The sequence below is a fragment of the Cavia porcellus genome, unplaced genomic scaffold (assembly GCF_034190915.1).
Source record: "Cavia porcellus strain 051 isolate PalLab524CR breed Dunkin Hartley unplaced genomic scaffold, mCavPor4.1 scaffold_15, whole genome shotgun sequence".
In the NCBI taxonomy this organism is placed as follows: domain Eukaryota; kingdom Metazoa; phylum Chordata; class Mammalia; order Rodentia; family Caviidae; genus Cavia; species Cavia porcellus.
The window spans coordinates 46252718-46280536 of record NW_026947498.1 but is presented as its reverse complement, the minus strand read 5'-3'; the positions used below and the strand labels follow the sequence as shown (position 1 = coordinate 46280536).

Below are 27819 nucleotides of genomic sequence, written 5' to 3'. Positions count from 1 at the left end.
CTCTCAACCTGTTGGCTTGTATTTTTTTCTGAAGAGCTCAAAAAACATTAACATCCTCAACATTTTTTGTTTTTCTTTTACTAAGGATACCCTGAAATAGTATATGTACACGGAAAAAAAGCTGTTCCCTTTAGGTTTGTTCCAAACCAGTTAACCTACTCTGCATTTTGAACCCACCCTAAGCAGACAAATCTGTAAGTATGTAAATCAGTAGAAAAGTGCATGATCACATTCACAGAAGGAAGCCCAGGTGTGGTAGTACACTATGGAGGCTGAGGCAAGAAGATCTTGGCAATTCAAGGTCACCCTGGACTACATAGTGAGACCTTGTCTCAACCTTCACCCCATAGCTCCCAAAACCCACATATTGAAGAACAAAGACCACAGGTAAGATAAACAGAACATCAAAAAGGGTTTTGGAAGTTCAGCTATTATCATTTACTTTGATATGCTGGCATTTCATTGGATTCTGCACATTCAAAGCCTCATTTTCTTCCAGGAAGAAAGAAGAGCTGTAGAGTAGATCTGTGAACAAAAGAGAACTGGAAAATATGGATAGTGGCAGATCACATTTCAGCAGCAAGAAGTTAAAATGAGTGCCACAGCTAACAAACACAAAGAAGTTTTCCTAAAATTGTGTCCTAATATGGTGATTTTCAATCAGATGGATCCCTCTGACCCCATCCCCAAGAACATGTGAAATGTCTGGAGACATGTTTTGGTTATCACAACTGAATTAGGGATACAAGTTTCTTCTGAAATTTAGTAGCTAAAAGGCCACAATGCTCCAAAGCATCCTATAATGAATACATAAGACAGCCTGTAACAAAGAATTATTTAACCCAGATGTCAGTTGTACCAAGGCTGAAATCTGACCTTAATTTAAAATGACAGTCACTATGACGAAAGATGACAATAGCTGAAAAGCCTGCAGGTAGGCTACAGTGACTAGACGGGTAGTCCCAACTTTCTCCAGTGTGAATTGCTACTATTCCTCCTGACGGTGGCCTCTGGAGTCCAGCCCACTATGGTTTAGCTGCTTCACTGTATTGTGATCATTTCCTCCTCCTCCCAACACTGTTGACATATAGTACTTCTATTTATCTTGAAATTATTTGTATTTGCTATTGAAAGAAACTATGTAGTCTACATCAGGGTGTGTTAATGGGGATTGAACCCAGGATCTTGGCACTGAGTTACACCTAAGTCACATATAGATAGATACAAGGGAGGAAGCAGGACTCAATTTGCAAAATCAGACTTTAAAATCTGAATCTAGGCTGCACTGTCCTGGCCTTCTATGGTATTCCACTGCCTCTTTCTAATTGGTGATTCCAGGCTGCAAGAGTACATGCTCCCTGTCACTGATCCCACCTGCACTTTAGCATTCAGCCAGCTGAATTATTTACTGCCATCTTTTGGCCACATCTGAAAGAAGGCAATTGTGTAAGATAGAAAAGAACAGAAAGGAGGAGGAAGGAATGGAGAGAATGATAAATAGTGAAAGTGTTGAGCAGTAGCCCTATAGCACTGTCACCATCTCACAATTAAAGGTGGCTATGTATACTATATACTGGAGGCACTATCAGGAATGTAAGAGTGCACATGTATTTGTAATAATCCAAGCCATCGTATGGTGAGTGGCTTTTTGAATGGTTTCCCCTAGAGCAGTGGTGGTGAACATATGGCATATGTGCCATAGCAGGCACTGACAACTCTCTGTTGGCTCATGAGCCAAGTTACCCCAGCATCACCCCACAAGCTGAGCACCAGGTAATACCACATATGGGGGCAGTGTTGGCACTTTGCAATAAGTAGGTTTTTGGGTTGCACTTTGGGAACCAGTTTCTAAAAAACTCATCATCATTGTCCTATAGTAACAAGGCAACCCTGAGCAAACTTTATGGCTGTGGTAGAACCACAGAGACATACTCCTGAAACTTAGTCTATTTAATAAGTACTTAGAGTGCTAAAAGATAGGCTCATGTACTTATTCGTGTAGTAGCAATAAGAATGTAAAGTCCAGTAAAGAAAAATGTGTTACCTGAGGAATCTTTTCCAAGTAATTAAGAATCCTAGAAAGATGTGAGGTGGAGGAAGAAAAACTCCAAAAGAATAGTGAATAGTCTCTTCTTAGGACAGTATTGTATTCATATTAATTGTTATTTCTCACAGATACTAGGCAGTGCTATACCCACTCAGCTATATCCGCAGCCCATAAAGTAACAACTATTAACTAATTATTTTGTGGTATAAGGGATAAGACCAAGGTGTGCCCTACCATTAAACTATAGTCCCATTCCCTTTTATTTTTAAACACGCTCTTTAATTTGCCTAGATGAGACTCGAACTTGTGATCCTCCTGTATCAGCTGTTCTCAGTGCTGAGATTACAGGTGTGTGCCACCATGCTTAGCTCTGTAATTAGTTTTTAAAAAGTTCCTCTCAATAGCTATAATATACTCAAAACAAGGCAAAAATTCATCAAAGTGGAAAAAGAAAAATCTGAATAGCTATTGTAATATGGTAAACTTCAATGGAGGAAATGGGAGGCATATTGGTGGTACTTCCAAATTTTTAAAATCTATTTTTCATAGTGCTGGAGATCAAATTGAGGGCCTCACTGAGCTACGTTCCTAGCCCAGTGGTGCATTCATTGTCTAGGCTTGATTGGAAAGCTGTAACAATTCTGCACAGAAATAGAAATCTTACAATTTAAGCTCTAAGTAATTATCCTCTCACTCCCATTACAATACATGTCCCTCCTGCAGCCCATGTACCTTTCCAAGTCTTCACATGGCCTTGGATCAGGACGTGGTGAGTATCTTTCCTATTTCAGATTTCACAGGCACTTTTTTTTTTTTTTTTTTTTTAGAGAGACAAGATCTCTCCATGTAGGCCAGGCTAGACTTGAACTTGCAGCAATCCTCCTTGCCTCAGCTACTCGAGTGGTGGGTTTTTTAGTTGTGTGCCATCAAGCCTGGCTCACAGGCATGAAAATATTCTCATAGCTGCCTGATCCTCCAAGTTCTGTGCCTGTGGGCTCTCAGACTGGCTTTTTTTTTTTTTTTTTTTTTTAAATCTGTAACTTTACCTATCCGCAGTTTTTCCTTTGTAGGAAACCTTTTGTTTCAGCCAATTATTTTGCACTTTGTTCGTAAGACAGCAAGATTTGCCCCAGTTCCTCCACTCCATTTGAGGATTTCATAAACTATTCTCAGAATCCTGTTTAATGCTAAAAACTCCAAACTCCTTATAATTAAGGTCACTTCATTATTTGTACCCTTATTTACTTCTCCTCACCTAAAGACTGTTCAAATGATAGTCTTGATCCATTTTTACCATATATTCCTGACATCAAACTAAAATCTTTTCCATCACTTCATGCCCTAACTCTCTTTCTACAATAAAGGAAACGAGTAATTCAGCTTGCCAAATCTGGACCTATTTACGGTGTCTCTAAATGATCTCAGTGATAATGACAGGCTCTTCTGTAACAAGGACATAAAGCAGATACAGATGTATGCTTAGTTCGCTAGCAGATGCTAAAGAAAGTGTTACTGTTGTACATCTTGCTGACCAAGTCAAATGGATCAAATATTTCATTATGGCTATGGTATGTTATAGCTATAATTAAAAAAAACAAAGCAAAGCAAAACAAAAAACCCTCTTTGACTTTTGAGGTAAATAAAAAGCAGCACATATAGGATAAAAAGACTGGTCTTATTTATTTTTAATGTGTGCTTCTAAAAATTAGACTAACCAAGCGAAAAACCCCATTGAAAGAGCATAAACACAGCAAGGAAACATAAGCCTGATTATTAAGAACATATCTCAAATCAGGAAGTTTTCTGATAAATTCCACGTAATCATTAAACTACCAGAACTCCAGTCATTTAATTATAAGCACCAATACAACAATTACACATACATGTTAAATGAGGATTACCAAAAGGCAGAATATAATCATAACCAGACTATCAAGAGTGTATACTGTAAAAAGAGCAGATGTAAAAATCAATGAAGCAGTATAACATACGTAGTTTTCTTCTTAGTAATCAACATGTTAAATCAGAAGAAAAAGTAATATACTAAACTAACTCTGGAATAATAAGAACAAACACAGGAATTTAACCCATCAAAGTGATGTTATATATACTACTTAGGACTAAGATGAGAATCATACTATTTCAAACATCTTAAACGTATTTTTCTACTATCACATTATTTGGTAATTAATGAAAGACTATGATCAGATGTGATATATACAAGTAATATAGGCAGGTTTTGAAAGAAAAGGTAAAGTGACAAATAATAGGCACAGTGCCTTGCACAGAATAGGAACTCACTTTGTCTTATAAAGATCTGAAATGAAATAAATCTCAGCTAAACTGCATTACCTATGAATCCATTTTAAAACCCAGGCAACACAATGGTTTCCATGCCTTTATTTTAAACTGCAATTTCAAACACTTGTTTAACTGTCTCCACATTAAAATTATGGAGGTGGTCCTGACTTAGAGGAGATTTTAAAACAGAGAACCTTGTATCTACCTGTGGTAGGCAGCAAACAAATGAACTTATTAATGATGGAGCTATCAAAGCAGTGATTAAGCCTGTAAATCTGAGGACTTCATCAGGATGAAGCCACGGGCTGACCTGTGGCAGGCTGAAGAAGCACAGACAGCCCAAACCAGAAGATTTTCCAGCAAAAGAAACACTTGCCACTTTGTTTCTGCTGTCTATTCTCCAAGCAATGGTTCCTAAAGTGTGGCCTCCTTCAGAAGATCTGGCAGGTCAAAGCTATCTTTAATAACACATATTCTCTCACAAGTACACATGTTGTTTCACAGAGGCTACCTGACATGTGATGGTATCACTGCTATAATAGTTAATGGAATGTTTAGAACTGATCTGAGGATCCAGCTGTTTTCAATAAAGTTAGACATTCTTACTTACAGAAATGTAAAACAATGTAATTCTTCTCACTAAATTGTGTCTCAAAGTTACTTCATATAAAAATGTTCTTTATGTTAAAATATAGTGGGTTTATTTTTAATGAATACATGAATTTTGAAAATGTTAGCTTGATTTTTTTATATACTGATAGATTTTACCCGCACATTCAAAAGCTTTTAGGTCTTCAGAATTTTTAATAGTGCTGAAAGGGGTCATGAGACCTAAATGGTTAAGAACTCCTCTGGATCCTTTATTGAATTGTTCTAAAACTATCTGTCTGTTCTATACTGACAGCCTAAAAACTCTGAAAGCAGAATTCTCCCTCCCTGTTCACCTCAGTATAGCCTCTGTGGTTTTGTAAACTAAACGAACAAAATCTTTCCATATTCATAACATCAAAAACTTTTAAGTTCAAGATCCATATGATGAATACAGTGGAGTATTTGTCTCTTTAAAATGACAGACAAAAAGCTAAGCTGCTGTTCATAAATGATTTCTGTAGCTAATACAAACAATACATTATCATAAATGGAAATGATTCTATTAACTGGAATAACCCTAAGCTCATGTATATGGACCATTTTCCTGAACACTAGAATTGAATCAGCAAAAGTAGAAACATAACTAATGGATCAAAGTAGTCACATTATAGATGAACTATTTCCTTTCCAACTTCATTTGCTATTGATGTCATATTACTTGGACAATAAACATAGTTTTTATTTATCCAGCAGACCTATGGACTGTAAGAACAAAAAATAAAAGAACCACACTCTTTTATTTTCAGAGTTGAAATAACCATAAAAGAGTAGTGAAATAGCATGTAAACATTTGCCACCCATCCCTGGTTTCCTTAAATAATTACATACATACAGTTTTAAGAGAAGGGTTTGAAGAAAGAAGGCTGCTCCAACAACAGTCCTGATTGTTTCTAGAGGCTCCATAACTATGAAATAGAGACTATCCTTAAGTAGCATTGACAAGAAACTCATTTATACCTTTTCTTAAATGCCTACGACACCCCCATGGTAGACACTACAGAATGCTCTTTAAAAAAAAAAAAATGAATAAGATTGCTTAGGACAGTGCTGCAGTGTTTTCCACAGGAGGGTATATCTGTATATTATTTTCATTCAGTAAACACACAAACATACAGAGCCCTCATTTGGTTCCCTTCAGAGGACTTTGTGGTAGACACTGTAAAAAACACAAATCACTAAGATACTCATCATGCTTGCATTTTAGTACTGTTAATTATGATGAACATAAAAAAGGCAAAATAAAAAATAGTGAGGACTATAATACAAATTCTTATAGATACCACTGGTATTATAACACTCAGCCTCTGAATCACAGGTGTATTATATGTTAAATATTACAGTTTCAGAGGAGATAAAATAAAGGCATATGTGTGCAATATATATGTGTGAATATATAATTTGTACTGAAGAGCCAACATTATGGTTGATACCAAAGAACAGTCAAGATGACAGATGTGGTATTTTGGAAGGGGAAAAGTAAGTAACTGGTGTTGCACATAATAACAGTGATAAACCACAGTAAGCTATATTAATTCTGAGCCATAATAGAAGCTGCAAAGAAGGGCCAGGGATTTAGCTCAGTGATGTAAGCGCCTGCCTGGCAAGCCCGAGGTCCTGAGTTTGTTCCCGGTACCCCCCCCCCAAAAAAAGAGAGAGAGACTGCAAAGAAAAGCTGTAATAAGACACTGTTTTAAGCCAGTTTGGGTTAATTGCCTCACATTTGTGTCCATAAAACTGTCTTCCACAACCTGTTTTTATTGGACAGAATTCAGTGACTGTTCCTGTAATCTTGTAGTATCAGTACATAAACATCAATGTTACTATTCCAAGACAGTAGTCTTCAAACTGAGGTACATGTACGCCTCAGGATACACTGATACTTTACAGGAGTTACATCTGTATTATACTGCCCCACACCCCTTTCCAAAATGGATCTCCCAGAAAAGTGCTTGTTTTCTGAGTCCTTTTCCAACAACTTTTGTAAAACAGCCACTAACCTCTTAACCAGTGCACCTTTCTGAATTGGAAACCTCTCTGAGGCATCAGAGAGAAACAATTTTTCTCTAAACAATTAGAAAACCTTACACTTAAAATCCTAGGGGGGCAAGCTTCAAACCTTTTCTTAATGTAGAAACAACTTATGACAAGTAAGTTCCCATGGTTCATTTCTTATAAATGAGACTATGTGTGTATTTACTCATTTACCTAAATTTTAAAAATGAAGCAGACTTTTCTTGAAAGAATGACTGATATGTCTGTCTGATTTGTTAATAAACATTTTTAGATAATGTGGCAGGTATTAAAATACCTGTTGACTGGTTAAATCCCTAGGATCAAAAAAAAAGTATGTATATTCACACACATGTGTGTCCTTTATAAATATTTAAACCTTGAATTAAAAAATCTAGATACTAGCTTAAAATATATGAAGAGGTTCCCGTTCAAAAATTTTTAATTCTTTTAGTAGAAAAAAAGGAAATACTTGAAAAGCACTGTTTTAAAAAATACAAACTAAAAAGAATCCATAACAGTGTTAAATGAGAATTTTTTTTTTGGTCAAGCTTCTCTGTTCCACTAGTATTTTTTGATAAAGAAACCTCTATTTTTTGGTTGGAGAAGCAATGTGATGTGGGTGTGTTGTTCCTTCCTGACTTTTCTGAGCCTGAGAAATTTCTCCAGGAAACATCTGACAATGTAGAGTAAAGCCTTGCTAACCATAGTCGTTCCAAGGGCCAGCAGACCCAGAATCATCTGAAGGTTTGTTATCAACTGTTAACAGCCTCCCCTCCCTACTGATTTGGCATCTAAAATTGAACAAGATTCCCAGGGGACTCAAGCATAAATTAAACTGTAAGAAGCACTGATAAAGAACATGTCATTAGCAAGGAAGAAGTCATCACTGGGTATATGGTTAAAACAAACTTTTCAGTACATCTGCTTAAATGAAGCAGATAAGGGAAGACAAAGGCGTTTACTTCTAAAGATAGACTGGTGTATACATGCATACAAACACACATAGACATGGACAGATCATGCTTCTCATTGGTTTCTGGTCAGAAACACCTGAGTTAATCTAGGGGGTACAGATTTTCCTGCATACAAACTTTTATTTCCTTTCCTGATAGGCATTAGTAAATTAGGCTACTGACTGTCCCATGATGTACTTACCTGAGTGGCAAAGGGAAATAACAAGTTATTGGATAAAAAGTAGTGAGGAAACAGTTGGAGCAAAGGTACTCAATTTTATGTGCCTACTTTGTAAAAATTGTAAAATGGAGCTTGGAGAGCAGATGAGGATACTAGCCAGTTTATATAAACCATAAAAAAGAGATGCATCATACTTGCTGAAAATGATGCATCATACTTACTGCCGAGAACATCATCATTGGAAGCAACTGAAACTTTTTCAAAATCTTTATCAGTTACTGCACCATCAAGCTTTAATACTGTGTTTCCCCCAAAATAAGGCCTATCCAGAAGACAAGTTCTAACATGATTTTCAGGTGTCTCTTCTAAAACTATGATAAAACTTGTTTCCTGGGTAGGTTTTATTTTGGGGGAAACATGGGTAATTACCATTCCATTTTAATGCTCTTTTCATTGTAATGCAAAAAAAATCCTTCCTCCCTAATATTCTAAAAGCATCACCTTCTCATAAAAAAATGAAACAGCACATAAGTTAAAAAAAAAAAAAATCCTAGGCCAAGGATTTAGGTCAGTGGCACAAGCAACTGCCTGACAAGCTAGCGTCATGAGTTCAGTTCCTGGTACAAAAAAAAAAAAAAAATCCTTAAGTTTTTGTGAAAATGTTATGTCAAAGGGAGAAATATTTAACTATTTATGCTCAATGCACTGTCAGGACCATTTAACTCTACTTTGAATGCTAAGGTAGAAAAAGTACTTTGTAATCTCTGTAATTGTTACCAACAAAGCATTTATAAACCCTTAGACTCCACCACTGAGTTGCAAAGTCCCCAAGTCATCCAGCAAGAAGCTGCCAAATTTCTCTTCTTAGGTTCCAGGTGTCTCAACTAGGGAGGGGGGATCAGCCAGTAACCATGGACAAGTCTTTCTACTAGAATTTAGCTGAATTCATCATTGACTCTGTCCCAGCATCCTGCTTAGTCTCTTATGAATTCCACAGCCACTAGCTTTTAGGCTGGCCTCTTGTCAGGTTCTCCAAACAGGAAAAACTAAAAATGGATCCTCCCCACAAAGTTCGAGAATTCTTAACATTATAAAATTATTTTCTTCCTGTATAGTATAATTATAGAACATAGCTGATTAGGATCTCAAAAGAGTATTCTTTATTCTAAGAAAACAGCCCCAAATTGGTTTCCTTAGCTTTCAAAAAGAAAGTTCTGTGACAGGGATGAAATGCATGCATTACATAATTAACGCATTCTTAATAGAAAAGATATTGAGATACTATGAACGCTTTAGGCTTGATCAGAAACCAAGTATCTATACTTTTATTCATGGTAAGTGCTTTTGTTAAATTCTTCAGGGATTTCATTCTATTTTAACTTTCATGTAACAATATTGCAGAGCTGAAATTACAACTTCTATAATCAGACCATTCCCAGTGTAATTAAGAGTACCACAGATTTAAAACTAGTCTCTTACTACTAAGGTAACAAAGTGTGTGGAACAGTTTATTTTGGATTTAAAATGCCCTTCTGTTAATCAAATTTAAAATATAGAGGGAAAAGTAGCATGTTATAATAGAATCATTATATATGAGGGAATCATTATATTCCTGGTCATAGCTTCTCCCCCACCATTTCTAGCATTGGATTCTCATCAATAAGCTTTTTCCCACCAAACTCCTTGCTCTTCTCATATTATGAAAATTCCAAACCAGGTTCAGATACCTCTCAATCCTATGCATTTAAGTGTCACTCACTAGTTGGATAAAGATAAATCTGAAGTGGTTTCCAGGATAATGTAATATTAGTATCAACTGTTTTCATGGTAGTAGGGGGGAAGGAATTAAGGAATTAACTCCCAATGTGAATAAAGTATCATCTCAACTAAAACTCAGGGAGTTGAACACCAAATATTAATGTACCAAATATTTGAATGGTTCAAGCAGGCAATTTAATAAGTGTAATAACCATAATTTTAAAAAGAACAAGAGTAACAACACATGAGATGTTTTCCAATATACTAGAACTGTGATTATTTTAGATGAATTACTTCATTTAACCTTTACAAAAAGACCAGGAAGTATCATCATTACCATATTTTTCACATTAGGAAACTGAGGCTCAGAAATATTAAGTAACTGTCCACGTTAGTTAGCTGGTAAGAGTAGGTCCAACCTTCAAGCCTTTAAACCACATCTATTTTCACAGCCTTTGGCCAGAATGACTACTGAATATGTTGCACAAGCAATTTAAAACAAATATTCTCACTTTTTCTCCTCTACTAAGGTTCCTTGTGAACTACACTGTTAATCAACTGTTACTGTCAATGGCAATCAAAAAAGCAAGGTATCTATGTACATCCTCCTACTTCATCAAATTTAGGAACATCTTTGCATATTCTGAACAAACCAATACAATCTCTTTAAACTGTGTAAATGTTTAATACAACTAATGAGTTACTAAAGCACCAATCACAAACCAGAATACCTTCTTGTATTTTGCAGATTAAAGAAGCTGACAAATCAACAAACTGAGTCCCAGGAGAAGGAACAAGAAAAGAAAAGAGTCATAGCCCTGAAAGAGGAGCTGACCAAGCTGAAGTCTTTTGCTTTGATGGTGGTAGATGAACAACAGAGGCTGACAGCACAGCTAGCCCTTCAAAGACAGAAAATCCATGACCTGACCACAAGTGCAAAAGAAACACATGCTAAATTAGCTCTTGCTGAAGCCAGAATTCAGGAAGAAGAGCAGAAGACATCGAGACTAAAGAAAGAACTGCAAACACAGACCACGAAGTTTCATCAGAGCCAAGACGAAATTATGGCAAAGCTCACCAACGAGGACAGTCAAAATCGCCAGCTCCGACAAAAACTGACAGCACTCAGCCGGCAAATTGATGAGTTAGAAGAAACAAACAGATCACTACGAAAAGCAGAAGAGGAACTTCAAGATATAAAAGAAAAAATCAATAAAGGAGAATATGGAAACACTGGTATCCTGACTGAGGTGGAGGAGCTCAGGAAGCGTGTGCTAGACATGGAAGGGAAAGATGAAGAGCTCATCAAAATGGAGGAACAGTGTAGAGATCTCAATAAGAGGCTTGAAAAGGAAACCACTCAGACTAAAGACTTTAAAGCGGAGGTTGAAAAACTTAATAAAAGGATTATGGCTTTGGAAAAATTAGAAGATGCTTTCAACAAAAGCAAACAAGAATGTTACTCTCTGAAATGCAATTTAGAAAAAGAAAAGATGACTACAAAACAGTTGTCTCAAGAACTGGAGAGTTTAAAAGTGAGGATCAAAGAGTTAGAAGCCATTGAAAGTAGGCTAGAAAAGACAGAATTCACCCTAAAGGAAGATTTAACTAAATTGAAAACATTAACTGTAATGCTTGTAGATGAACGAAAAACAATGAGTGAAAAATTAAAGCAAACTGAAGATAAGTTACAAGCTGCTGCTTCTCAGCTTCAGGTGGAGCAAAATAAAGTAACAACAGTTACTGAGAAGCTAATTGAAGAAACTAAAAAGGCACTCAAGTCCAAAACTGATGTGGAAGAAAAGATGTACAGTGTAACCAAAGAAAGAGACGATCTTAAAAATAAATTAAAAGCAGAAGAGGAAAAAGGAAATGATCTCCTGTCAAAAGTTAGTATGTTGAAAAACAGGCTTCAATCATTGGAACCAATTGAGAAAGATTTTCTTAAAAATAAATTAAATCAAGACTCTGGTAAATCTACTACAGCATTACACCAAGAAAACAATAAGATTAAAGAGCTCTCTCAGGAAGTAGAAAGACTGAAACTGAAACTAAAAGATATGAAAGCTATTGAGGATGACCTCATGAAAACAGAAGATGAGTATGAGACTCTAGAACGAAAGTATGCTGATGAACGAGACAAAGCCCAATTTTTATCTGAAGAGCTGGAACATGTTAAAATGGAACTTGCCAAGTATAAGTTAGCAGAAAAGACAGAGTCCAGCCATGAGCAATGGCTTTTCAAAAGGCTTCAAGAAGAGGAAAGTAAGTCAGGGCATCTTTCAAGAGAAGTAGATGCATTAAAAGAGAAAATTCATGAGTACATGGCAACAGAGGACCTAATACGCCACCTCCAAGGAGATCATTCAGTTCTGCAAAAGAAACTAAATCAACAAGAAAACAGAAACAGAGATTTAGGCCGAGAGATTGAGAACCTCACTAAAGAATTAGAACGGTACCGGCATTTTAATAAGAGCCTCCGACCCAGTCTCAATGGAAGAAGAATCTCTGACCCTCAAGTATTTTCTAAAGAAGTTCAAACAGAAGCAGACAATGAACCACCAGACTACAAAAGTCTTATTCCTCTGGAGCGAGCAGTTATCAATGGTCAATTACATGAGGAGAGTGAGGACCAGGATGAGGACACTAACGAGGAGGAGGACTCTGTGTTGTCCTTCAAATGCAACCCATTTACTCCCCTTCCTGGGAACAGGAAGCTATGGATTCCTTGGATGAAATCCAAGGAGGGGCATCCTCAGAATGGGAAAATACAAACTAAACCCAATGGCAACTTTGTACAGCCTGGAGATCTAGTCCTAAGCCATACACCGGGGCAGCCACTTCACATAAAGGTTACTCCAGACCATGTCCAAAACACGGCTACCCTTGAAATCACAAGTCCGACCACAGAGAGTCCACACTGTTATACAAGTACTGCAGTGATCCCAAACTGTGGCACCCCAAAGCAAAGGATAACCATTCTCCAAAACGCCTCTATAACACCAATGAAATCCAAAACATCTACTGAAGGCCTCATGAATTTAGATCAAGGCATGCCCCCAATTACTGTGGCAACCTTTGCTAGAACACAGACCCCAGAGTCTTGTGATTCTATGACTCCAGAAAGGACAATGTCACCTATTCAGGTTTTGGCTGTGACTGGTTCACCTAGTTCCCCTGAGCAGGGACGCTCCCCAGAGCCAATAGAAATCAGTGCCAAGCACGCAATTTTCAGAGTCTCCCCAGACCGTCAGTCATGGGAGTTTCAACGTTCAAACAGTAATAGTTCAAGTGTGATAACTACTGAGGATAATAAAATCCATATTCACTTAGGAAGTCCTTACATGCAAGCTGTGGCCAGCCCTGTGAGACCTGGCAGTCCGCCAACACCACTTCAGGATAACCGAACTCAAGGCATAACTCATGGGGCACAAAACAAAACAACCAACAAAGTCACCAGTAGTATTACTATCACACCAACAGGCACAACTCTTCCACGACAGTCACAAATTACAGTAAGTAATATATATAACTGACCACCCTCACCCTCTTATAGTCCATATTAATATTCTTGCAAGGAACTCAATCCTTTTTTAGTCATCCCTCCACGTCCCCCAAAAGACTGACTGAACTTGTACTGTGGGAAGGTATGCGCCAAGAACTATTCAAGGGTATCTAAAACTAAGTACTGCCTGAGTAGTCATATAAAGTGTGCACTTACTGTATATCTTTTCATTTACATACCTGTATGGAAAATAAATATTTAGTCTGCACTTTTACAAATAAATTTTCATGTATTTCATTTTCTGTGACTTGCTTTAATTTGACTGTAACTTGTCTTGGTAAAGGAACATTAACATTATAAAGCAGTAAATAATTTGTTATTTTTACCATCACTTGCTGAATTATTTTTGGTCATTTTATGTTATATATTTGCATGTCCAATATAATTTTATCTCCGATTTATGTCTATTGATTCTTCTTTAAAAAACAAGCAGGAACTACTTCTTTATAGTTAACTTTGGTAACATATTAAGAGTAGGAGAAAATGGCTGAATCAAGTTTACATCTCTTTGAGAAGTACCAATAAGATCTCTCAGGATAACTTAAAGTCATTCTTGGGATGTATCTCAATATCCCTAGTGCCAGCACAGTGATTAACATGTATTTTAAAAGTTAATAAATTTTCACTGATAATAGATAAAATATTGAATCATTTTCCTTTAGTGAGCCCATATATGCCTGTGGTGAAAGAATAAGCTTTACAATGTGATAGGAAGCAAAGGATCTTGACAATCAAGAGTTGGACTGTATTCTAACATAGACTGAAATTTGTGTAAAACATGTATTACATCTATATCTGGAATCACCACTCTGACAAGCTTAAAACAGTTTGCTGCAAATCAGAAGTGTCATTCTTGTTCCTTTTTCCTATTTGGTTCCCAAAACCAGTTTGGATTACTTTAATATAGGTGTTATTTTACCCTAATGTTTTAAAGTAAATTGCAATCAGAAGCTTATAATTTAAATATGTGTATGTTTTGACCTCTTACGCAAATAAAAACCAAAGATAATTATGAACATAAGTTATAGGAAAGGCTTATATTTTAAAAGATCATATAATATGTCAACCGACAGGACTAATACACAATTTCTTCTGTGATTATTGTTATACTAGTTGAAAGACAGGAAAGAGATGCAGTCAAAGCATCCTAGAAATACTAGTAATTTATTCATGGGACTCCCAAACCATAATCCATACTGCTGAGCAGCCAACAGCAGTATTCATAGAAACATTTTAAATTACAATTTTGTTTTCAAGTCACATTCCATAACATTAATTTCAGACAAAGGAGCTCATTGCCATTTTCCTTTTTGTAACCTTTGAACTGTTAATTTAGAATCACTGTTACAGTATTGCCATTTTAAACACGATTCATTTAGACATCCAGGTAAACTGTGAAGTTCCTTCAAGAGTAAAAGGAAATCTTTCACAATTATCTTCCTTTTCCCTACAAAATCAATTTCATGGTATTGAGGCAAGGATTTGTTGACAGAAACACTTCCATGGTGATGGAACTGCAACACCAACGCTGTGGGCTTGCATCATCATTAAATAAATGTGGATGAAAGCTGAGACTGATGAAGAATGAGAAAGCTTCTGTTTAAACACATTTATCTTGGGAGTTGTCAGTGACCCAACTGTATTACAAAATACATGATGGTCTAATGTTTTTCAAAACTGTTTTTATCTTAAAGTCAACTTGGACTAGAACTCTAGAAGAAACTACATAGTTGTTTTACTCTTTTAAAGTAGAACATGAAAATGCTGCTGCATGAGAGCTTTTTATAGTTAATAAAAAAGACAGGGTACATGTGATATTTTGGAAGTTATCAGTAAACTCATCATGAAGTTAGAAACAAGAATTAAAATCAATTCAAGGACAGTCTTCCAAATTTGTCATATAATAGTAGAAAGAGAAAAAATGTTTACATGGTAATGGGGGAAAAAAAAGGAGAGGCGGATAGAGACCTAGACAAGGGAGTCTCACCATCCAAAGTTCTTCCTGGATGCCACAAGTGCTAGATATTGGGGCGAGAGTGGGGAAATACACTCCTGACACACCTTTAACTAATAAAGGTTGGTAGCGCTATTTGTCAACCATCTATTTTTTAAGGATTAAATTTTAATACAAGTCAGCTCACCTGTTTTGTAAAGATTCAATTTCTCAAATAAGCCATAGCGTTCTGCACAATAAAGTTAATACAAGTCCTGTATATCATGATTACAAAGCACAAATACTCATTTTATCATTTCTTCCTGATTTTAACTATCAACAGACTTCCTAGTTAATTGAACTGGAAATTAATTGGACTTTCAAGGATTACCTCTTTTAGAGGTTCATGTGGTAGGAGGATTCCTTCAATACAACAGTTAATATAAGTACTAAAATGAACTTTAGAAGACTGTCAGACTAATAACATGCATTTAATTAAAAGTGCCAGTAACTACAGTTCATGATGCAAAAGCATCTTCCCTTTTCTATAAAACTAAGTATAAAATGACACAACTTTTGGCCTTTACTTGTAAAAAGAGGGAAACTCTTTGTGTGAAAGATAGTACATATGCTCAAGAAAGACAATAAGCAAGGAAGAAATAACTGAGAGACTACAGAAATTCTCACTGCCATATGATTATAGATTCCCTTCCCCCAAAAACCAGGACAGAGAAAGGAAGTGATGCTGGAAAATCTTAATATGAAATATGTGAGAGAAGAGGGCTGTATTCTTTGAGAGGCTCATTGAAGACCAACTGATTTTACATATATGTGGAAAAATCCTATCTTTATTTCATTGATCCAAGTTTCAGCCTTACATCCCACTATCTCAATCTTTGAGCTGTAGCTTTGTACCACAGATTTGAGTTACTTCACCACATCCTTTTTTCCCATTTAAAAGCAACAGCAAAACTTCCCACAAGAGGATGGCACTCTTCTCTAGGAGTAATGGTAAATCAACCACTCAATCATACTTATTGGAAGGAAACTATATATTATCACACATGGGTCTTTACATATAAAAAGCCTCTTTATATGGGTTAAATATCTTATCTGAAATGCTTGGGGCCAGAATTGTTTCAGATTTTGGATTTCGGAACACAGATAGACAGATAGATAGGGGAATGAGACGTAGGGTTAAACACAAAACTTATTTACATTTCCTCATATACATAGACCAGGTAATTTTATACAATTTTTAAAGAATATTTAAATATAAGTTTGTACATGAAACAAAGTTTTGTGATATGGAAATTTCACTTGCCCTGTTACCACATTAAGTACTTAAAAGCTTCTAGATTTTGGAGCATTTTGAATTTCAGATTGTCAGATTAGGGATAGTCAACCTATACTTGTTCAAGATGATGACAGTGTTATGTAAATTCTACCCAGGTCTCTGGAAACTATATCTTGCAACTGTAAGACATTAGGAATGTGGTCTTTGTGACTGCCCGGAAATCAAAGTAGGGCCTCTGTGAGCAGAGATATTTTATTAAACATTTTTAGACACTTATAATGTAAGGGTTCTATAGTGCTCACTGATTGAAATATCACACCAATAATACGGTTTTTGCAGCTTTTATTTTTTTCTGGGAATACTGGTAACTGAACACAAGGATACTACTACATGCAAGTTTCTCCTTTGTGATTTTTATTTTGAGACAGGTTCTTGCTAAATTGCCAAAGCTGGCCTGAACTTGGAATTCTCTTGTTTCAGCTTCTTGAGTAGCTGGGATTACAGTTGTGCACCACTGTGCCCAGCCTGTAGCTTGATACTGAATACTTTCAAAGTGTGTCTCCTTTAAAACAAGTTATACAAAGGTTATTTAAAACCACTGCTCTAGCTTTCCTATCCCTTATTTCTGTTTTTATTTTTCTCCAAAACAATCATTTTCATTGAAAACATAAGAAAAGAGAAAATCAGGCACAAATGCATGCACCAAAAATGGATCATTGTTCACAAAATAAAACACAATATCTCTGTGTGAGAATCCCAGCTGTAACGTTAAGTTCCACCCAAAGTTCTCAAATCAAAATTTCTAGAGGGTAAACGCCAGAAAACTGTATTTTAACAAAGTCCTCTGCTAATCAGTTTGCATTCTTAAGTTGTAAGTGCACTGCTTAGAAATTTCCATATTGATAAATAGCAAATGTGTTTTCTCCATCATCCCCCTCCTAGAATTAATCACATCTGTCCCAGGAAGTATGATTATTCTGCCCTCTAGTGACTCGAATGGCAAATAAAAGGCTTATTCTACAGGGTTTTCTATTCCATCAAAGAAAAGAGCTCAATAAAAATTACTTTATTGGGTGAGAAGATTCAGTTTTATAACTGTAGTAGACACAGATGCTGGAATCTTTACCTGAACTGTAGCAGGCTGTCTGACATCTACAAGTTCTGTCCCCCAGATCCCAGGTCCTGAACTTAAAACCCTGTAGTGTCTCTGGAAAATAATCTAGAACACACATTTAAAAAAGCAGTTGAAAGAAGCCAAATAAAACATTCCACTCATCTTAGAAGAGAGTAAAGTAAATGCAACAAAGGTAAGTGTTTTACTAAGTTCCCAAATCTTACATCTATTTCAATTTATTTCCACTGAAATTAAATTCCAGGCCATTTCAAACTGATGGGCCCTTTCTACTGTTCAAATTAGGAAGGGCTTTTGAAAGGGTGCAAAGAAATGCCTAACCATCGGCATCCCACAAGAGAAGCACCTAGGTTAAAAAATCTTTCAGGAATTCAGCAAGTTAACTAGCCAATAACTTTAAGTACTTTACAATCTGATAATGAATTAACATTGTTCTTATGGCAGCACTTATAAATTGGTCCATATTTCATCAGGACCTCAGGTTTTACACTTAGGATGCTGCAGTTAAAAAAACATACTCCAAGCTAACCTTTGGCATTGCAGCCAGTCATCCCAAGGAAATCCTCTTTACTGGTGACCTCATTTTAATTTTTTTTCTGTCAAGATTATGGATCAAGAGAATAAAATTTATCTGGTTATCTGAAGCAAGTTTTTGGATGCCTGAAACTAATTTTCTTATTTTAATGAGTTTTTTTTCTTCCTCATAGTCAAATGGTCTTAGACTGTCACTTTTTTCTCCCTTGCCTCTGTTTTGTTCTTAAACAGTTACTGATGTTTAACAACTAACAATATATAAACATAGGTTACAGGCCTACAAAACCTTTCTCATTCTCTAGATAGGTGAAAGTGGGCTAATGGATGCCACTCCTGCATCTCAGTGTCGTCACAGTGCCTCAGCATACAGTATCTTTTCTTCAAAGCAACACATGAATATAACTTAACAATCCACTATTCATGACAAACCTATGAACCTCCTGGTATAATGTTGAGGCAAGTATTATGAGGATGAAAGTTTCACTGCCCTTGATAACTTGAGCAAGGAAATGAGACAAGAAATAAAGAGTACCAGACAACACTTAATCAAGCAAGAAACTACATGTCTATCCATCACCTGGAGATTAAGAAGACTACTGTAGACTAACAATGCTTAAGCAAACAACAGCTGACTATGAAGCTTTGGACAAGCCATTTAACTTTTATGCAATAAGAGAACTCAACTTGGTGACATCTAAAATTGTGTAGTTTTATCTTCCAATGAATTCTGATTTCTCCTGACATCTTTGTTTAATCATCTAAAGGCTGAGGCATAAGCAAACTAGCCAACAATCTGGATAAGTTTCTTTCACTTCAGAAATTAAATCTCTTTCCTCTTTTCTCATCTGCAGGGGTCACAACTGCAAGACGCTCTGCAAACACTTGTTTCTTTCTTTAAGATTCTATCAATTACTTTAAACCTCATCATATTACTTTTTCCCCATCAGAGCAGTTTCTTAACCTCAGGATTACTGAGAGTTTGTTTGGTGAGGGAAGGGGAGGTGTTATATGTGTTGTAGAATGTTTAGGAACATTATTGTCTTCTATTCACTAGATGCCATGCAACATGCACTCAACTGTGACAAAAAATATCCAGGGGGCAGTATCACCTCTGCTGTAAACTGTTGCTGAGACACATGGACCAATTAGGCAGTTCCACTTATACATACACAAGGAAGGAAACACAGATAACAAGTTCTGCAGGAGTCTGGAGGAGGTGTTGGCTTCTTTGAGTTGGGATTTGGGGCCTGGGCTTCAGAGACAGAAGAAATGTGACTAGGAATTGGAAGATAAGGAAGCCTGGTTAGATAGTACAATAAGGATGCCTTAAACACACATAAGGCAGAGGTGTGGGGAAGGCAGGAAAGGAGACAACTAATGTTAAAGGACAATGAGTGTGCAGTGTGGCTAAACTGAGGTGGCTAGAGCAGGGGTAGCGCTCAAAGGGCATGGCAGTCAGACTGAAGGGCCTTGCATGTAGTACAAATGCTGCCGGTTAGTAAGGTAACATAACAGAGAGGAAGACTCTAGTCAGTAAGGTAACATAACAGAGAAGAATAAAACATTTTGTTTTATAATAACCTTATAAAAAGGATTTTGTGACAAATTTTGAAATAAAAACTTTTGAGACTTAAATTGATGCAGGTCATTCCATCAATATGCGACAAAACTGAGATGTAAACATAAGCCTGATCCCACTGTCTCATTCTCTTTCCATCATAACAGACAAACTACCTCAGTGAAAGGAGAAATATTATGAATTGCATGTGATCTTTCCTATAACCTATGGTGACAGATTGCCTAACATTACTTCTTTGTGCTCTGCCTCACAAATCTGTCACTTAAACTAGAACACTCTGCATGCTCCTAAACAGATGCAAGACTTCCTTCCTCTTCTTTCCCAGTTTTCTAAGTAAAAAACCCACACTGAAAGGTCTGATTCAAGGCTTGCCTCTTCTGGAACCTTACATGAGCACTACAGCCAACAGTGATTTGCCTCACTTCCAAACCCTCCTTCCTATCTTATGAAGTCACTGACAGGGTAACAAGAGATATGAATGTGAGAGATCAAGCTTCACACAAATGGGCAGAGGTGGTGAAGAAACTGGGGACAGGAGACTGAAGAAAGCAAGACCAAGAAGAGGCTCATGTTATCATCATCAGGATACTCTATCCTAAAGCTGGATTCTGTAAGTAAAGGGCACAAATGCCAAGCATGAGAAATGAACTTTGCACAGGCCATCAACATGGGCTAAGCAAAGCAACAGCCATCTATCAGCTTTAGAAACAACTGGTGAGAAAAATCATTAAAAGTGAGTAAAAATGATCCATGAAAGGATCAGAGCTTATTATCAGGGCTTATAAGGATATCAGAGCTTATTATCAGAGCAAGCTGTCTTGACAGTCCTTGATAATCACTCAGGACCTTCACAAAAAGTAATCAAGGTCTAGCCACCACAAAGACAGGCACTGACAACTTAGCCCAAAGTTGGTTGGACTTCTGCCCTTATAGAAAGCTAGAACATTTTCCTAACTTTTATAATTTAGCATGTCCATTTCTCAAGTATTATTAACAAGAAAATCCGATGCTCCCCAACATCATTTTAAAAAACAAGCACTGTGTGTTTTCTCAGCTCATAGGAGAAGGTGTTAAGGTTCAGTCTCCAAATTCCACTAATTTGGGATCATAACAACTGCAAACTGCGGAAGCTTCCCAAATCAAAATTGTCATTTCAAAGGAAAGTCTTCAAGTAGTTTTCTTCAGTTTCCCCTCATAACAATTAAAGACAAATAAAAATTGCTTCATCACAGTCATTTTCCCAACAACTTAAAGAAATTTCTCAAGAATGTATTACTTTCCTTCCCTGTTAATGAGTTTGCTCTGTTTTTTCCTCTTAAGAAGGGGGAGGGTCTTATCCATTTTTCTGTTCTTTTGTCCTTTTTAGTGGTTTTTTTTTGGTCAGAATTCACTGATATCAGTCAGTTTTGATACTTCAAAAACTACTTTATATTATTTATTTTTTTCAGGGTATTGGGAACTGAACCTTTGCCCTGACAGCCTTAGCCCTTTTTTTAATTTTTTGAGATAGACTCTTGCTAATCAATAAATTACCTAGGCTGGGCTCAATCTTGTGCTCTTCCTGCCTCAGCCTTCCAGAGTACTAGGATTATAGGTGTGTACCACCACACCAGCTTAAAACTATAGTTTCACAGAAAGAGAAGTTAACTAAAAACTGAATAGGTCCTCAAAAGATCCACAACATGAGATAGGACATCAGGAAGGGAATCACTGGTAGAGATTATCCTGAGGAACTTTTGAAGAGCAATATACAGAAGCAGCCCATTTATTTATTTTTTAAAAAGTCTCTGATTATAACTAAACATATTATGGAAATTTTGGAAAATGTAAACATTTCTGAAATTTCTCATTTTGCTGCAAAGAACAGCAATTAGAATACTAGAGAGAACAATGGACAATTACTACTAAGACCAAATCTGTCAACTCTGGATTTCTTCCAGGCTTTTCTCATTCTGCCAATGAGGAAGGAAATCTGCTTTGAGGGGCATCCTGTCCTTACTATGTACATCTCAGTGTCAAGAAGTGGCAAATCTCCCCAGAGAGTACAAATTTATGTCATCTGTCTGCTTCAACCAGACACAACAGCAAGGCAGCCAGCAAGGTCATCAGGAAAGAAGAGCAGGATTTCCTTTACTAAGTAAGCCAATCAGTGCCTGGACAGTGGCTCAGTTACTGTGTATTCTTCAATTAATGGAGATAAATGCTTTCTTAGGGGGCTGTTCTTACAAGTTAGTGAGATTGGGAGGTCTTGTGTAGGGGATATGAGAGCACAGTAGGAACCAACAAAATTCATTTCCCAAGCACTGGGAAAGCATGTGGAAGTACCTATGGTGGGAGAAAAAACTACAAAGTGAGGAGAAACTATTTTCTCCCTGAAGTGTCTCAGTCACTTATATGATGAAGCTCAAAGCAATTATCTTCAAAATTTCAATGCTCCCCAAAAATTCCATATGGAAAGCCCAGTGACATTGCAAACCAATCACATGTAGTATTTCCATACACTATCTCTCTTGAATTGCTTCTTGTCCTGCATCTGGTAATGGCTCATTGCCTTCTCTTTATCCAGGCTCAACATCCAGGAACCATTCTCCACTTCTCTGACTATGACTGTTAACAGTGAGTGGAGCAAGAAATGCCTACCAGATTAGCAAAGCACAACTCTGGGTGAGGCTATGCATGATTAACATGTAGGCCAGCAAACAGAGCAGGAAGACCCACCCCAGCTGTGGGTAATTCTGTAGCCTTGACAGAATAAAAAAGGAAAAGAATAAATCTGCCCATTTTGAAGAGCTCCAGCCTTCCCAAATAGATGCATCTTTTGCTGCTGTCACCTTTGAACACTGGTCTCCTGGTCTCTGGTTTCTTCAGCCTTTCAATGGACTCACACCAGTGACTCATCAGGGAATTTTCAGACCTTGGACTGGTGCTGTATCCTTGATTTCTCTTGTTCTGCAGCCTCTCTCTTTTAGGGTTGTGCAGTTATGGGATCCTCCAGTTCTCTAGCACACAGATAGCCATTGAGGATTCTCCTACCTCAGATCCTACAGACTGCCATTTGTGGACTCTCCCACTCTGATCTCATAAGCCTATCTAATAAACACTCTGCAATAATTATACATGTATTTTTCTATTCTATTCCTGTAGAGAACACAATACATTGATGACCTCCCAGGTCCAACTAGCTACTCTACCCTATTCTTTCTTTTTTCCTGTTCTACTTCCTATTTGTGCTACTATTCCCTAAATCCAGACCTTAGTATAGATAGTGTTTTAAGATAGCTAATCTACATTTAATTCCTCATCTTTATAATTAAACGTTCACCATTCTAATCATTACAATTCTTCAGCATCCCCCAAACACCCCTTTTATCATACCCAAATAATAGTTACACAAGCCTGCTACCATGACCTGTACCTCTCTCCTCATCTTCTCTTGAAATCCTGAATAGACCCTGCATCCTCACTAGAATATAGTACTATCCACCACGTACTGCCAGGCCACCTTATCCTGTATCTCTGCCAATGCTATTTCTAGTGCTGAAATGTTCCCCTTTGGTTTGTCATACTGAAATCCTATGCATTATTCAGGCGCCACTTCCACTGGAAAACTTTCCTAGTTTTTAAACATCCTATAGGTATTGTAAACATTACCGCATTTCATTCTGCCTTGCAATATAACTGTAACTTCTCCTTCACTAAAATCTCAAAAGTAAGAATCAGTTATTATTGATTTTTAAACACTTTTATCAATGTATCACATAATGCAGTCCACTATGACCACTTCATAAGCATTACCTAAGATTCTGCTGATGTCCATATCATACTTTGATATAAAAAGACACATAAAATGTTTCAGGTGGACTCTCAAAAACAATGCTAGGCCAAGTAACATAAAGAGGGAAAAGTATGTGTAATTGTAATTCTCTAGCCAACAGGAATTGGCTCAGAAATTGGTACTGCTTATTGAAAAACTCCCATATTTGGTATGATATCTCCAATGAATAAGTGGAGAGATGAGAGAACAAGGGACAAAGCAAGAAAAGTGATATACCATCAAAGATAAATTTGGGTTATTATCAAGAAATAGGTATTTTAAGGTTACTCACTGTTAATATAATAAGGTTAACATACTAATGATAACAGTAACAACCAGCACTTATCTGGCACTTTGGATATGTGGTAGACTTTCCTACATTATATCTCTAGCCCCCTAAAAACTTAAAAGTTGGTACTATAACCTTCAGAAACAGAATACAGATGAAAAAACTGAGGTTTATCTAAACTGTACAGGGATATACTGCCAGAACAGAATAGAGACGCAAGTCTGGCTCTATGACCAGTGCTTTAGTCATATACTGAAAGCGCTTGTAAGATGTAAACCCTGAGACAAAAAGATTCACGATGGAATGAGAAACAAAAAGGGGAGGAGAATACAATTAAAAAGGAAAAAAGGCAAGGCAAAAGGAAAACAGCAGATGGATAAAAGAAAGAGGATCAATAAAGAATCAACTATTCACAGGTGGTATATTTTAACATATTTGTACATGTGAGGCTGTGTTTGGCACAAAATCTAAGCAAGTGTGCCAGAAGGATTTTAAATACTGTATTTCAATGTTTATTTTTGGATTACCCCAGTGCCCACGGTGTAATTACTATAGAAATAGAGATTGGGAGGTGACTAGGTATGACCACAAACCACATTACATCACAGAACAGAAACACCAATTTATTCCAGTGCTCTGGTGCTTACCTCAGAAACTAGACAACTCTTTTGAAACCAAATCTTCTCTCACAGACATTTAATCAAACTTTAAGATTTTCTTTTGAAGGATATCTTTCCACATAAAACTGTAACATTTTTAGTAATAAAAGTTTTATTGGATAACGGGAAGTTCTAAGAAAATCAAGAGGAAAAAAACCCAAAGGAGCAAAACTTAGGGCTATCTGCTAGATTCATTATCTGTTATTTCTGCACTATTCCCCCCCACACACACTCACATTAACAGCAATTTGCTAAAAAACATAAAAGATAAAAGAAATGACAGCAATAACATTTCAAGGATTGTTTTCCTTCAATTTAGCATTTCCTTCTTTTTATCACCACATCCATCATCATTTTACCATTGAACAATGACATAAAAACAAAAACACAATAGAACTGTCATTCTGATAACACACTTCCTGGCCAAGCATTCCACAGCTGGATTCTCTGAAGAAACTCCGGATCCATCTCCCCACCCAACTTCAATGATCCCAAGTCAGGATGATCCAAAGTTTTTGGGAGTCCTGAAATTCTCAATATCTAACACTAAAGGTGACATGAAGCCAGGTACACTCCTGAGGGAACATTTCCTTATTACACAATATGTTACCAGGATATCAGCAAAAGTTCAAATATTTATAAAATTAATTTAAGAGAAAAGGAAACACCCTGACTTGAACTAAGATCTGATAATTTCCTCAGAGGTGCTGATTTTGCTCAGATCTTTGCCTCCATAATAATGTAAAAGAACATAATGTAAAAAACGATCACACAATTGAAGCTGAATATATTTTACTCTTCTAGACTTCAACTGATGATTTGCTGCAACCAGGGGGATGTATAAATTTGTCAGGTTTTTTAGAACTTAGGGCCACAGCAGACCAGCTCTTCTAAAATTCTATAAATGTATTTCACAAACATACTCCTTTTCTTTTTACTGTTCCTTAGGAAGTACCACTGCCTCTGTTTCATTCAACTTATCATCCCTCAGACTTGTAATTCATTCCAAATATTAACCTCCACATTTTACTAAGCACAGCACAATCTTTTTCTTCTCTCATTTTTTCTTTATTGATCCTTCTTTTATTCCATGAATTAACTTTCTAATTTACTTAATGTCTTCCAATATATCTGATTTCTGATGAAACTCAGAAAACTCCAACTCAGAGTACAACATGTACTGTGTGGTCTCACAGGAGCCATAAGCATGGATTTCTCTTGTATACATACTCCAAATTTGGGAAAAAAAAACTTACAGCCACTTTATGTAATTCTCTATAAAAATGATCCAAGCTCCATACCTCATTGACCTAAGTAAGTTCAAATATAAAATACAAACACACACACACACACACACACACACACACACACACACACACACACGTATTGGTTTAAAAATGTCAGGGAATGACAGTGTAGTGTTGTAAATAAAAAAATAATAATAATAAAAAAAACAGCAGGCTTTGCTGCCATCTAGAGGTAAAAACTGTGCAGTGAAAGCATTACCAAGAACAAGGAATGTACAGCATCAAGGGAGCAAAAACAATGGGAGCTCAATAACTTTTACACAGCTGGCCCTATCAGTGAACAAATCCTAAGCTGTATTTTTCACTATCCCATCTCACCGTTGCCTAAAAGAAAGAAGCTCCATCAATAGTGTGTTTTCTATGCCACTAAAAATTCACACACCTTGACCCAGCTCTAAATCTAAGTCACAGGTTTTAACATGTGGCCGGTGCACATGTTGTGCTTTAAAAGTGCCACGGATGATTTTATTATGATCTTTCCATATAATAGGCCAGGATGCTCTGGCCTTTTTTAGTGGTGAACTCTGCCTAATCTGGTAGGTCAGGGTTCCAGGTGAAAAAACTTAAAACTTACATCTAGATGAGGTTCAAACTATGACAACAGTTCTCAAAAGTATAGTATGTTATGCTGAACAGCTGTATCAGAATAAATCAAGGGTGTGTTAAAATGTAGATCCCCATACATGCACAGACAAATTAATTATAACTTCTGGGTTAATACCTAGGAATCTACAATTTAAATGGGATCCCAACATTCTGTACACTAACCTGGAGAGCCAATTTAAAACATGACAATTTAAAGGCATCACAGGAAAGTATCTTGCAAAGACAATTAATACTATGGTCATAATAACAGCAAACATGAATGCTCTATTACTGATTTTCAGCTGTGGCTTCTACTGCTCATAGTTTGGACATGGTTGATGCTCAAAGAAATAGTCTGATCTGATCAATTTCTTTCCTTTTTCATCTCTTAACAAATTTAGTGTTTCATTTTCTATCATATAAATACCGAAAATGTGCAGGAAAAGTACCTGTTACTCCAGTAACCACAGTTAATAGCATGGTTGTATTTTCATTTTATATGATCATTACCAATTCCAGCAATAAATGCCTACTGATTCACATCAAAAACATTTCATTCTGCTACTGTAGTAGATTTCAAACTCTTTACCAAGATTCATAATCCCCAATAAGAAATGCATGTTATAACATAATCTGGTATACAAGGGTATGTGCACATATGCACACATACATATACATAAACTGAAACAATATTCACAAAACAGTTCTTAACCTTATTACATGTAATGTATTGACGTTTTTCATCTACTCTATTTCATTTTATTTGAATAATGTTAACAAAGAGAAGTGTATCTAATATACCTTTTCACCAAATGCTTAGAGCTAAAATATCCGGTAACATCAGACTATTTCTGGGATGCTAAAATAAAATTAGGGTCATATATTAAATTTTTTAAAAATGAGAAAGTACATAAAGAGATAAAGCAACTTCACTGTACTAAATCAGTACAAGAAAAATGTGTAAATAAATTCCTATAGAATGAAAAACAATCATAAAATGTTTTCCCATTAAAACAGTGCTAAAAATCTACGATAAAAAAACTACAATGAATTTCCAAGAATTTTCAATAAAAGATTTATAAACTCACAAGAAAAGAATGATACAACCAAACAGGGAAATAATAATAATAATCAATACTGAATTATAATGGAAGAGCTAGAGTTAGTGAGACCTTTGTCCCATCTCTTTACCAGTAAGTATTTTTATCTGTCATGGTTACT

General features: G+C 36.4%; 2 protein-coding genes across 11 annotated transcripts in view; one reads left to right on the top strand and one right to left on the bottom strand.

The window, feature by feature from the left end:
* Filip1l (filamin A interacting protein 1 like) overlaps window positions 1-13706 on the top strand; it is a 243707-nt gene extending 230001 nt beyond the window's left edge. For all 9 annotated transcript variants that reach the window (XM_063224821.1, XM_063224824.1, XM_063224823.1 and 6 more), the window contains one exon: window positions 10653-13706. In XM_063224821.1, the coding sequence (XP_063080891.1) occupies window positions 10653-13440 (2788 nt within the window). In that variant the 3' untranslated portion in view covers window positions 13441-13706. The remainder of the gene's footprint in view (window positions 1-10652) is intronic.
* Window positions 1-27819, bottom strand: part of Cmss1 (cms1 ribosomal small subunit homolog) — a 341586-nt gene that overhangs the window by 299584 nt on the left and 14183 nt on the right. The gene's annotated exons all lie outside the window — the stretch shown is intronic.